At 41.9% G+C, this 13,838-nt stretch overlaps 1 protein-coding gene across 1 annotated transcript in view; it reads left to right on the forward strand.

Annotated features, from left to right (window-relative positions):
- LOC147206112 (transcription factor Maf-like) overlaps positions 1 to 13,838 on the forward strand; it is a 62,238-nt gene that overhangs the window by 5,628 nt on the left and 42,772 nt on the right. Inside the window, exon 2 of the mRNA XM_086108936.1 lies at positions 1,770 to 1,839. Coding sequence (XP_085965062.1) covers positions 1,770 to 1,797 — 28 coding nt within the window. The 3' untranslated portion in view covers positions 1,798 to 1,839. The remainder of the gene's footprint in view (positions 1 to 1,769; positions 1,840 to 13,838) is intronic.

Here is a 13,838-nt window from a genome sequence, read left to right on the forward strand (position 1 = left end):
TGTGTGTCTCTGCCAGTCAAACAGACATTGATCTCAAAAGCAAGGCAAGGTGACCCGCCCGTGATGTTGTGCAGGCTTCCAAACACTCCCTCCCTCGCTCTGCTTTTCATTTGCACCTGAGAAGGGCCTTGACCCCACACGCTGCTGCCATGTAGCACGTGGGCCCCGGCGCCCTACCTATCAATCCACGCGTGTGTATGTGCGTGTTGGAAGAAACCCACATATGCAAAGCAGGTGCATATGTGGAAGAAAGGCAAGTGTTTCAGTGCAACAAGGTCTCATGGGAATTGAATCGAAAATCATGCAAAACAGTATAACTCAGCTTGTCAGTTTGCAGATGGACTTGATTTTCACACGGGAAGTTTCTTATCAACATGAACACCACAGCAACTAACTAGCAATAATAATAATAATTTAAAAAACACACAATTTCAAGGAAACAAGAATTCTGAGCAATACGTGTCACAACGATGGTGGACATGCATCCTCAAAATTTTTTTCCTCATTTTTATTTTTGTGTGACTAAATCAGTAGCATCGCGTCGCGGGGGCAGCGGCATTAGGAGGGAAGCCCAGACTTCCCTCTCCCCAGCCACTTCTTCGAGCTCTTCCTGACTCCCCAACAAAAATATTATATTTCCCATTTTCAGTCATTGTTGGAATGTCCGGCGTAATTCAACCCTATTTAACTTGGTATATACCAGCAAGCAACATTTTAATCTTGTAATCTCTTTAAATTAAATATGTCAATCTGTTAATCCCCCTCAATGCTGCTCATTGTTTTTGTTTGTCCTTTTTCTTGTTGCTTTTATATACTGTTAGCCTAAAGTGCGTCAATACTAGTCATTTCTATTCAAACCTTTCAGATTACAGCGACATAAAGACAAAAAACACACTTATTATTTTGCATGTCATTATTTTTTTATTGATATTATGCTGGGAAATTAAAAATGATGTCAATTGTCCTATTAGGCTAACACGGGTGTGACTATTACTGCTGTGTTAACTTGATTTCCCCAATCTCCGTCATGGTCAAAATAAACAAAAAAAAACACTTTCAAATCAGCCCACCGAAATGGTTCATTTTGTCGTGATTAAAGCATTACTTTTAATCCAACATTCTAGTAAATTCTTGTGAAATCTTACCGGCTTCACTCCAGTCACATATTGACCGTTGTTTTACTTCACGACGTGGCGCCTCAGCTACTGGGAGCTCCAGAGCAGTCGAAAGGGGCAGAGTCCATTTGACCCGAGTGGGATTATCAGGACGTGAATGGCTGTCATTGTTTGTCGCAGCTGTATGGAGAGAGGCGGCATAATCTGCTTTGTCACTCTGCACCTCGGTTCTCCTTCAAGGAGTGCGGCCAAGTATTATTTTTTGAGAAAGAAGATTTATGGTTTACATTTTTTGTACTGTTTTGAGGACGCTTGTTTCTTAATGCTGATGTTCAATCTACATAAATCTTGTGGGTCGTTGTTTTTTTTTCCCCCCTGTGGTCATGTTTAAATTCATAAATGCCACGTATGGTGTGTTGCTTTTTTGTAAGTTGTCAAAGGCACTTTTAAGGAACAAAACAAAGAATATGCATCAGAAAAGACTGACTTGAAAAATGAAGTGTAATTCTCGGTACGACTCTGGTTTGTACTGCAAGTCAAACAAAATATGTTTTCCAAATATTACATCAGAAATCTGACTTGTGGCTTCCGGCAAAGTCACTTTATGTCTTTCTTTGCTTTTAAAACTAATTCCCAATCTCTTCTACATTTCAGGACATCAAGAAAATTCCTCCATCTGTGATAGAGAATTTGGACTTCAACGTCCCATCACCCTCAGTTAGAGGTAACCTGCATCTTTTGAACAAATACTTTCAACGAAACCTCTCTCAATAAGGTGTTTTTATGATTAGTTTTTTTCCCCCCCATCATGGTATGTGCCGAGGAAAAATTCAAACCCCAAATCACAATTTATCTTGACTGTTGTCAATTGTAAAAGCATTCCTTCTCCTCCCGTGAGCCTCCGAAGGTTCAGAAATAATTCAAACGGGACAACTTAGTGAAATAAATCTGTGTTAAAATGATGAACTGTCAGGCGAGATCTTTTTTGTGGACAAAGCGCTTGCGTGTACCGATTTATTTCCATGCAGATTTTTGACAGCCGACTCCCCGAGGAGCCTTTTATGATTAGATGCATTTGGCAGTTGATATTTAGCTCAGTCGGCGACCGCACTCCTTCCTCTCTCTCTCTCTCTTCGCTCTCTGACAAGAAGCGCTTGATTGACAGGAGGGGCTCTGACACACGGCGCGCTCATGGGGGATAAGGCCAAAAACCTTTCACTTGATGTGCTGACCCTGTGAACCTCCTTCACCCGACTCTCCTCCCTCCGAGGAGCCAGACGCTGTGCATGTAATTTTGACTTTATTTATAGTTCATATTTGACTGACACAGCAGATGGGAGGGGTTGAGATACACAAGCATAAAAATACAGATTAAAAAAAAAAATCTGAACTGACTTAAAAATATGAGAGATCGCACATATGACGAGGAAAACTCTCACTACATATTTGGTGTTTCGGAATAACCAACACACCTCAGATACAGATAATCGTGTGATGTAATACCAAAATTGACCTGTGAGAGGTAGCACAGTGCCACAGGGCATCCAGACTGCCCAAAAGTGCAAAGAAGAAGAACAAGAAGAAGCTACATCAACTGTTTGCTCAATGAGTAACTCCTCTCCTTGTCATTTCTGCTGTGGTGAGTCACTTATGAGACATGTTATACAAACAGCTAATTGCTGCTGTGCATCCCTTTTGTGTTAACCGTAATGTAAGTGTAAGTGCTGTCATACATATTGAACAGGTTTAACATTTGCGATTGTTGGGCCCGACCGTTTTCAGAGCAGATCAGGGAGGAGGAAAAATAACTTTTAACACCACACTGGATAATCTTTCAGAGACATCCAAGAATCAGGCCTTTGCTGACCTTTGTCGGAAGGGAGTAAAAATGCTCAACTTTGGCCCGACTGTGTTTATGGATTTGCCGGCATAAATATTGAACAATTATATGCAACATTTACAATTAATTTTGATTGTGAGGGAGTGAAAACTGTCAGCACGGACTGTTGATATTACACTTTAGAATTTACCATGGAAAATGTTGAACACTGACGATTGTTAGCCGTACCCTTTTACGAGCAGATCAGTAACACGTATCACACCAGTGGATAAATGCTCAGCATAATCAATCAGAGACATCCAAAGATCTTTTAACAAAAAAATGCTCACATTTAGGCCAATTATTGTGACACGTCTCTCTCTCCCAGTCAAGGATTTGTCAGGAAAAATATTGAGCAAGTTTAAAAGTTGAGGATTGTTGGCACTGACCATCACTCCTAACATACCCAACACAACAAGATAATCGTTTAAGAGAATCTTTCAGACACATCCGAGTATCCGCCCTTTGCTTATAAATGATTTCTACTAAACGCACTAAACGACCCAGCATGTTCTGCTATTTGAGTGGAACGAGCAGACGGACATGCTTAGTATGGGAGGACTCGGGTCAGTCTGATTGGGATGCGGACACGTGGGGCGGACAGGAGGTGGGAGATGGACAGACAGACAGGCAGGGTAACCAGAGGCAGGCGATGACCTTCTGTACTGCTGTAGATCGAAGGCTTTATTTAAAGGCCTGGTCAATGTGCTGGGTGCTGCGGAGGTATCAGCCTCGCAGCCGGGCGACTCATCAGCAGCACTGTAATACAACTCTGGCTCTAACCTCCAATGCGTGCGCACACACAAATGCACACAAACGCACACAGTGGACACATCAGGTTTTACAGTGCAGCTGAGAGGCCGGACAGCGGAAATTACACCATCAGCATGAGCTAAGTTTACCATGCAGCAGGAAGAATACTTCACTCTTTTTCCAGATCAACACAAAATGCTCCGTCATTCTGAAAATGTGTGGCGCCTGAAGACGCAAGTAGCACATTGAAGACTCGACGGTGTGACTGCTTTTTGTCATCGATGAAATATGTGCCCTGTGTAACACGCTGAGTGCTATGAAAAATGTGATCGGTGGATACATTTTACTGATATAAATACCCGCATCTCCAAAACGACTACTTTTTAGGAAATATAAAATCTTGCTCGAGTTACCAAACATGGCATCCTTCAAGTTGGTTTTATACCATACACTGTTGTGCATCATGTTCAATCACTCATATAAATCACTAAAAATGGCCATTTTTTTGTACTCATTGATTTTAATGTTCTCAAAACATTAAAGTCTGCTCTTGTGCCGAGTCTGCAACAATTAAAAAGGCTTTCAAACTTCCTGTAACAAAAGCTAATGACTGTGGTTACATCATCTTCCTTTTTCGAAGGAGATCCTACAGCCATGAATGATGCAAAAAATAAATAGATAAAAAAATACAATTTTCTGCACAAAAACATACCTTTGTGGCTGACCAGTTCCCTCTGTACCAAGCATGCAATTTAAATACATTTTTAAAATCAAAACCGGCATATTAAAATATGTCAATAATCATGCTAACTAATTCCCACTCATTTTTTTTTCTTGCAAAAAAAAATATCCAGTCTTTCAAAGTGTAGGCAACAATGCCACGATGCTCCCATGGGGTCAAGAGGTCGAGTTATATGACATTTCTCATACAGTCTAAGCGTGCAGGGGAATTTGCACGCTCAAAAGCACTATTTCGACTGGCTAATAATTTAAACGTTAACAGACCATGTGAGCGGGGGACTGACCGCTAGTATCGACTTGTGAAAAAAATACTCAATTGAAAATATGTAGACAAACATCCAAGCACTGTAACCCCTTTCACAAAAAGTTTCCAGAAAAACGGCACATCAGACATGTGAACAGTCGTGCCACTTTTTATTCACCTGTGCCTTTCGGACAGAACTTACCAAAGTGGGGACAAGAGGCAGACGCTGGAAAAATTATCAACTTCGATCTTTGCATTCCGTATTGGTAGCTTTTACACAGAACTGCTGCACAGAGAAAAAGACAGCTATGAGGAGCAATTTCGCAGCAATGCCACACCTCCAAGAACTCTGTCTCGCTTGCATCCCTCCACCTGCAAGTTGTTTGTTTCCCTTTTTCACGCTCTCATTTATGCAGCTGCAGTTCAGTTCTGAGAAGATCATGTCATTGAACAGGAACATGAGAAAATCACATCATTAGAACATGACATCATGTCATTAGAACTCATAGAATCATTCAAACATGAGAACGTCACATCATTCGAACACCATATCAGCAGAGCCTACCAGCAAAATCATGTCAATAGAACATCATGTTGCACGTCCGCTGACCACATTTTAATCACGTTCAAGCATTGACTATTTTTCAGTATAGAACATGAGGCCATCATTTCAACAGACCCGTGATGAAAGTGAAAACACATTGCTGAAGTACCAAAAGTGATCATTACAATGTGCCAGTGACCCCAATACAATGAGCGCTTCGTAAAACGAATGCATCCAGAAGTTCCTCATCAGTACGCCTGTTCTGACTTGAGTGCTTGTTCGTGTTCGACATAAAACAGGGCATTTATTTAACCATCAGCAGTTTTAAAGATACACACGACAAACACAGAACAACTGTGTGTATAGATTTTAATCATTTTTTTAAGTGGGTTTTTTTTCTTCTTCTGTTACTTTCTGCTACATCTCAAAGCTGCACCCTGCAGCCCCACCTCCAAACATCAGCTCCTCTTTTCAACTTATGTTAATATACAATCATCTCCCTGAGGTTTTCACTTGTTTGCCCCGATTGTGTTGTTTTATTCAAATGTGATTAGTTGTAAAGATGTTATGTGTGTATGCGTGCCTCTGAGCCACTGCTGTCCTCGGGTTGCGACTGGGTGCTGGCAGCGTGGTTGAGTGAGGAAAGCGGTGCGATTTCATGTTTTCTTCACGTATGGCTTGCAGCTTTCAGCCTGCAGCCTTCCTCCCGCCTGCAGCGTCCTCCTGCTCCTTCTCACACAGCAAACACACACTTTGTTCCCCTTGCGTCACCGCAGCGGCTCCCGTTACTCAACTTAAGTTGAATTGATTTATTTTTTTTAGTTCATTCCATAATCATCCTCTCACATTCTTATGCATAACCTTCTCAAATCATCTTTTCCCATTGAAATGAATGGACATGCAAATAATCTGTTCCATTGGCCCAGAAAACACAAACATTTTGTGATGTGAAGAAAAAAAAATCACTCAACACTATAAAATAGTACTATAATAAAATTGAATGTAAAGAATTAAACAGTTGGTGTATCATGATAATTCAATGGGCATTGTGCTGCTCATTCTGGAGTGTGCATCTTGGCCACCAGGCAGCGATAAAACGCATGGAGACATACTACATGCAGAATTGATAATGAAACACAGTAGACAAGCACTGCTTCTATACTGCAGTAACCTTAGTCGCAGAGGATAAAGAACGTATGCCTGCTCGTGTTGCTACTGATTGTGTTGAAGTATTTAATGAAAAGGTTTACAATTATTGCAATATCAATGCTGGTTTCATTTAGTCTGTTTATGGTGTTTTGCATTCAGCGAGAGGGTTTTGTTTGTCAAAAAAACACTTGGTGTATACTGTGAGTACTTTTGCCACGACTGTGTCTAATTGAATTCAATTGGCCCCATACTGCAGAGATGTTAACACGGGACAATGATAACAGTCCTCAGGACTTGTTTCCGCAGCAGAAAATGAGCGCGAAGATCACTCTGGCGACATGATTTATTCAAGGCGCCAAACTGTGTCTTGTGTAGGCCCTAAAGGATCCTATTTTTATAGCCGTCAGCAGCAACACTTCTCATACACACACATGCAGATTATGTATCACGGCGACGCCTTTGGGTGGACACAATGTGCGCGTTTCCTCTCACATCTCGTCTCAACCATCTTGCGGTGGCCGTCCCCGACTCCCTCCAACATGGAAGCACCGTCAATGAGCTTTAATGGCACATATTTCCCGAGCCCGGGCTGAAACGGGATGCATCTCCTCCTTGTTAGCTTGATAAATAACCGGGCTGCTGGGAAAGTGCTGAATTTTAGCTTTCGGCCTCTATTTTCCGCCGGATGACATTAATTTTAAGTGGCAGGGGAAAAGTAGCGAGCTAATACGACAAATAAATAAAGAAGTGGGGGCACTTTGCTGCGACCTGCTTGTACGCACGCTCCTTTATTCAGTCGTAACCTACGCTCAACGGCCAATGCATTAGGTCACACTCTAATGAGATCCAATACAGAAAACAATGTGATTTTTGGGGTGCACTAGTGCAGAATGGCCTTGAATCATACTGAGAAATGCTTCTAATAGTTTTCTCCTCTTAGACAGTATAGCCAAGCAGGGCCCCACGATGGTAGACTGGTTAGCACATCTTCCTTCCTCAGAGTGCAGAGGTCGTGGGTTTGAGTCCGGCCCGGCCTTCCTGTGTGGCGTTTGCATGTTCTTCCCGCTCCTGCGTGGGTTTTATCCAGTACTCCTGTTTCCTCCCACAGATCGACCACTCAAAATTGTCCTTAGGTTTGATTGTGAGTAGTTGTTTATGTGTGCCCTGTGATATGCAGGGTGTACGCCTCCTACTATCTGAATTCAGCTGGGACAGGCTCCACTGCGCCTGTGACGCTTGTGGAAAATGGATGGATACATCGGCAAGTGAGATCTATAAAACAGGAAGCCACTTTAGTTCTGTAATTTCAAATTGTTTTTTGTTTATTTATTAGGGTATTGGTTATTTTTACAAGGTTTTTTACAAGAGACAGGTTTCATTCTTAAAAACTATATTTGATAATAATATAAGTTGCTGTGACACTATGCACAGTTTGAATATTAAAACTCTGTTAAAATATAGAAAAATGAAAAGTAAATAGTTGAAAAGAAACACTTCTGCAAGATTGAGTCAATGCAAGTGTGGTGTACAGTACTTAAACGCAATTGAAGTGTACATAACAAATGTACTGTACTGGATTTAATTTTAAAAAAAGTTTAAACAACTGTAGGTGTTCTAAAAGATTATATGCGGATATACTGGACTTAAAACTTGAATACACCTATGGATGAAAAAAAGTAATTATTCAAATAATAATATATTCAATTAAACTCTATTGTGGCTGAAATTTGAATCATATAATGACCTCAATAAGGTTCAAAACAGTTCTCAAAGATTAAATGCAAATTTATTGTCCCGAAAAAAGTTAAATACAACTGAACTGTAGGTTATGATGTTTTGGCATACCACGAGAGGGGGACCGTTTACCACACTTTGACAATCATTCCAATATAATGTTTGTGATCTAGTTGGATTTGATTTTAACTGTGGAAGTTTTTGTCGTAGGATTTTTTTGAGCTGTTTTAGGTTGACATACACATTTTGCATACATTAGCTCATACGTGACGTTTCAGTGTGGTGTGGTGTCTAAAATAAGATCCAGATTGTAGGAGCTGTGCAAACAATATTTTTGATTCACTTGTCATTATGACACATAAATTGACATCATCATCTCTGCTTTTGTATCCAGGAAGTGGATTTCTCTCATTCTTCCACATCCCAAACGTACCCGTGCCCTCCAGATGTGATGCTGGCAGTGCAGCAGTCTTCGCTTTTAATTTTCTGCCTGTATTTATCACACGCTGTCGTTTGGCGGTCACATGACCACGTGAACTACTGCCGAGTGGCAATTAAGGCTGATAAATCACTCATTTACAGGAAGAGGAGGAGGAGGATGGAGGAAACGAGCAAGGTGTGCGATACCAAGGAAGGGAAAGATTAATGAACAGCTTGTAGTCCTTCACAGATATTTTATTTGTTCATTTACTCGAAGCCACTGCGTTATTGTGTGTGCGGGGGGCCAGCGTGTGGAGGCAGATGCACAAAAAGAAGGATGCGGGTAGTTTCTGTGCTTTACTGCCATTGTGACATGACTACTTGTGCATGTATGCACCTGCAAACGTATTAAAATACAGTGAGACACTTGGCTGATGGATCTCCTCCGACTATAAACAGGAGAGTAAACACAGTCACGGCTCGGCATGTGGAGGAGTTTAATTGCACTATCCTTTATTTTTTGTCAGCACGTCGTCAGAGATGTTGCTCCATCCCTTTTTATTTCGGCATTTGGCGCTGAGGCTCACAGTGCAGTGATGGTATAAGTTACATCCGAAAGTGTGTCTCAGCAGCCCCGCAGGTCAGTGCCCCACTGAGACTGCCCACTCACTTGAAAAAGGCTGATTAAAGATTCATGACAAGGGTGGTGGGGGGTGCGGGGGTGAATCAGTGCAGCCTTTTAATGACCAAGGAAGAAGACAGGTAGAGAGAGAGCGAGACGGCAGTGTTTTGTTTCACCTGCTCACAGGAAACCATTGAGAAGTTTCCACCTGCAACAGTCAGCACAGTGGGGATCTAATGTTGACAAATTAAACGAGGTACATACATACCAACTTTTAACATCTTAAAGGCAAACTCCGCTGTCTGGAATGGATTAATTGGCTGCACATGATTTGCTATGGGGAATATTGCTTTGGATTTTGTACAATTCGGTTTTAGTCGGACATTCTGAAATGGATTAATGTCGAATACAGAGGTTCCACTGCAGTACATCATAAATCAACAAAAAGATGGTCGCTTGAAAAAAAAAAAAAAAAGAGAAACATCCCGTCGGCATGCACGATGAACTGCAATATAATGGGGAACACGGCACCCGAAATGACCAACACAGCACACTCTGCCCCACGGTTTCGTAAAAAGTCACAGCCACTTTTGGATTTCGGCTGCCTTATTAAGACACAGAGAAACTGCTTTAGATCGTCAAGGAAAAATGGATGTACACCTATCACCCATGTAATAGTCAATAGAGAAAAATGTACCAGAGTGGACCCCTGCATACTTGCAGTTCAGCGCCCGCAGATTCACATATTGACCTATTATATTTGAATATAATTATTCTTTTTTTTTTCAGGACAGGAGATCCAACCTACATTTTTTGTGGAAAATGTTGATTTGCCCTCTATTTAGGGTCGGCCTGTTCGTACCTCAGTACTGCCATTCTACCTAATTTAAAAGAGAATTAGTAATACATGGAAGCACCAGAAAAAGCAAGACAATATTTACATCCGAACCATCTGGTCTTAACATCTGCAGCATCGCACTGCAGACACAACTCACATCACCGCTACACGCCCGCGCCCGCACGCACACCCCTATTGACATAGGCACTGCTCCTGTAAGGGTGGGGAATCGGCTTATTAGTGATACATTGGCCATAGGTCAAGTACAGGTTCCGTTCCTCTAGTCAGTGAGGAGGTCAAAGGTCGTCAGGTCAGAGGCCGACGTGACGGCTTGTGATCGGTTTATCACAGCACTGGTTACCGGCAAAGCGACGAGAGCTTCTCAAATCAAAGTTGATTTGCATTTAACCCGTTGCTGCTTTTTTCTTTTTTTCCTTCTTCCCATTTGTTTGTCTTGCATTCCTGCGCTGCAGTAACCACTCTCCTTTGAATAATTACGTGATCTTTTCATGTTCTATTAGCTCTCTCTTTTCCCTTGTGCTATTTTTTCATCTTCAAAGTGAAAGCTAAAATAGGGCGATCATTGCAATTTAATTACTACATATCCCTTTGTGAGTATGTGTTTGTTTGTGTGCTTGGATTTGCTGGCCTCTGCAGTTTTTTTTTTTTTTTTTTCTCTTGGTCTGTGACTCCCGTTGCTTCCCCGTGTCGTACCCCCGTATTTTTAGTGAAGTGCCACAGAGTTTATTTAAAAGATAAGAAACGCAATTCCCAAATTAGGGGGAATCTCCTGTCGCATTTCAGTCTCTTCATAATAACCCCCAGCGTTGCACTGCATCCCCTTGACACACACACACACACACACACACACACACACACACACACGTGCACGCGCGCGCACACGCACACGCACAAATTATTGCAGACGCGGCATTTTTCACTCTCAGGGGTAAAAGGTTTTCATAAATGAAAATAAACACTTTCTTCATGAGGAGAAGAGAGAGGAGGCGGTGGCAGAAATGACTTTGATACGTCAATGCAAGCAAATATATGATGTAAGGCACTGCTTTTTGAGTGGAGTGCGTGCATAGTAAAGTATATTGTGCAAGTTAGTGCTAACACATGATGTAGGTTTGAGGAAAATTGAAAGAAAAATCTTGAACAGTCTTGAAGAGGGAAATAACCCGAGTTTAATGTCACCATTTGTTTGAAAAATATATGCCTTTGCACTCATAACGTCTTCGGCAATCATTTTAACCTCACGCAATGTTTTGTTTTAGTGTGAGTATAAGAAAGATAAGATGAGATAAGAAAACTTTTTTTGTCTCACAATGGAGAAATTCTCTATTTACAGCAGCAAAATTATGGAAGGGAGAAGTATAAGAACAAAAAGAATATAAATACCGGTAAATATAAATATAATATAAATTTCTTCTTTCTACCCACAATCTTGCTGCTGTAGACTGTAAATTTCCCCAGTGTGGGACAAATAAAGGATATCTTATCTGAAATTATAAAATATAAATGTAAGCATAGTAAAAATGGGTGAGTGGCGGTAAGTCCAGGTTTTCAGGTCTGTCTATCCAGTAGCCTGACAGCAGTCGGCAGGACCGTGTACGGACGATGAGTGACGTTATTTTTTTCCATCCTAATTTTCCCTACTCATACATCGATTTTGTTTTCTGTTGTCTGATTTGTTTTGAATCTAGTCCTACTCCCTGTCTAATCTTTGCGTTACACCCACATGAAGGTCACGTATGCTCTTTCTTTTCTCTCTCCACCTTTGTTTTTCCTCCCGACATTTCATTCAACAAAGCTCCGACAGCTCCATAACTATAACTCTCTCCTCCTGCTTCTTTGGTCCACAACCAAACGACTTTGTCAGAAATAAAGAGCACTTATCTTATCTGCTGCCTCCACTCACCGCTGCCCACGTCATGCAAACCGACGTCCACACACCTCTCTGGTTGGTGTATTTTCGTGCACAGGCATGGATGACGTGCCATTTTGTCAACGTGCACTTTTTCAAGAGGATACTTCACATGAAGTGTAACAGACCAGCTTGTCGAAGTTGCTGTGTTTGTCTTCCTCATCTACTGTGGCCTGTCCTGGCTAACTATAAATAGACAGTGCGGAGGTGCAGGGTTCAATTCCAGCTCTGGCCTCCTTGTATGGAGTTTGTATGTTCTCCACGTGCCTGCGTGGGTTTTCTCCGGGTACTCCAGTTTCCTCACATGGTCCAAAAACATGCATGGCAGGTTAATGGAATCCAAATTGTCCCTACGTGTGAATGTGAACGCGGATGGTTGTTCGTCTACGTGTGCCCTGTTATTGGCTGGCGAGCGGTTCCGGGTGTACCCCGTCTACTGCCCTAAGACAGCTGGGATGGGCTCCAGCACCCTTGTGAGAATACATGGATCAGAAACTGGATGGATGAAATTTTTGAAGTGACTTGTTTTGCTGCTATTTTTCTGTATCACAAAGAAGACTGGCTTTTGAATAAGGGTGTGTAGACTTTTGATACCCAAGGTACGTTTGTTGGCCTATTTGCCGCCTTACCTGTGCGATTTGCCATGCACAATTTAAGACGGTCCTTTGTGTGAAGACGAAGAAAATGAGAGCAGAGGGAGGATGCGCTCGAGACGGAGAGATGAAAAGTGTGATAATTCTCCTGCTTCCCTGAGGCCTCTTGCAGCCCTGCAGGCCCCCTATAGGTCCCCTGGCACATGCCTGAGCAGAAAGCCAAGGCCTGCTAATTGGCCCCTGTGATAACACCACCACAGAGCGAAAAAATGGGGGTGAAAAAGGCACATGTGAATGTTTGTGTTACAGAATCGCAGCATCGCCCAACGCTTATTTTCATATTCCCCCCCCCCCCATTCCCCCAAGTAATAATTCATAGGTTTGTGATTCTCCTTTGAAGGGTGTTTGACTTGCAAGTGGTGATGAGTTTTCTGCCGATGAGCCTGCTCATTGAAGTCGGAAAGCCGCTGAAAGACAATTAAAAACATGCTCGCCAGTTCAAAGCGCCGCTTCAGTCTGTAAACAGCTTGTTTCTCTCTAATTGTTTCATTATCTCCGTGTGGTTATTAAATGTAGCGTAATTGTTTAATTACCACAGCAGCTTCTGAAAAGGATTTGTCTTGAGTATCAAAACAAATTAATTAAACCCAATGCGCGCGCAACAACAGCCATGATAACAGCAGGTGCGTGCATGTATGTGAGTTTGTCTTCCACTTCCACATCTCCAGCGCTAAGCCTGTTTGTTTTTTAATCCTTCAATGAGATTTGTAGCAAACTGTCGCAGCGAAGGTAATATGAAGATTCTTCATGAGGAAACCAAAGATGAAAGGAGTGCCTGTGAAATATTCTGGTCAAACCATCATCCCGCTTGATTTACGGTGAGACTGCAGTTCAATAATCAGCTAAATTAGGAGAGGGCAAAGTATGAAACGCCACCTACACTGACTGAGATCATCAAAAATTGTGTTGACAACTTCAAATGTCAAATTCAGTGGCCCTCAGTAGGGCGTGGACCTCCGCCAAGACTAAATAGTCGTAAAGCGGGCGACACGCATGCCCTAATAAATGAATTAACAAATTGAGATTCATCTCCTAATCTTTAACTTCGATTCAAAAGCTGTGCTGGTCATCTATTAGTAATTACTGTGGTTTACAAACCTAAATTTCACAAACAAGCTGGGCGAGACCCTCTTGCATACCTATCTGTAGAAAAACGGACTTGACGCAAATCTTTGTCGGTGGCGGTGACAGACTTACGATTCGTTTTTTATCGGAA

Source organism: Hippocampus guttulatus, chromosome 4, assembly GCF_054856545.1.
Source record: "Hippocampus guttulatus isolate MCC_2025c chromosome 4, RoL_Hgut_1.0, whole genome shotgun sequence".
NCBI classification, from domain to species: Eukaryota; Metazoa; Chordata; class Actinopteri; order Syngnathiformes; family Syngnathidae; genus Hippocampus; species Hippocampus guttulatus.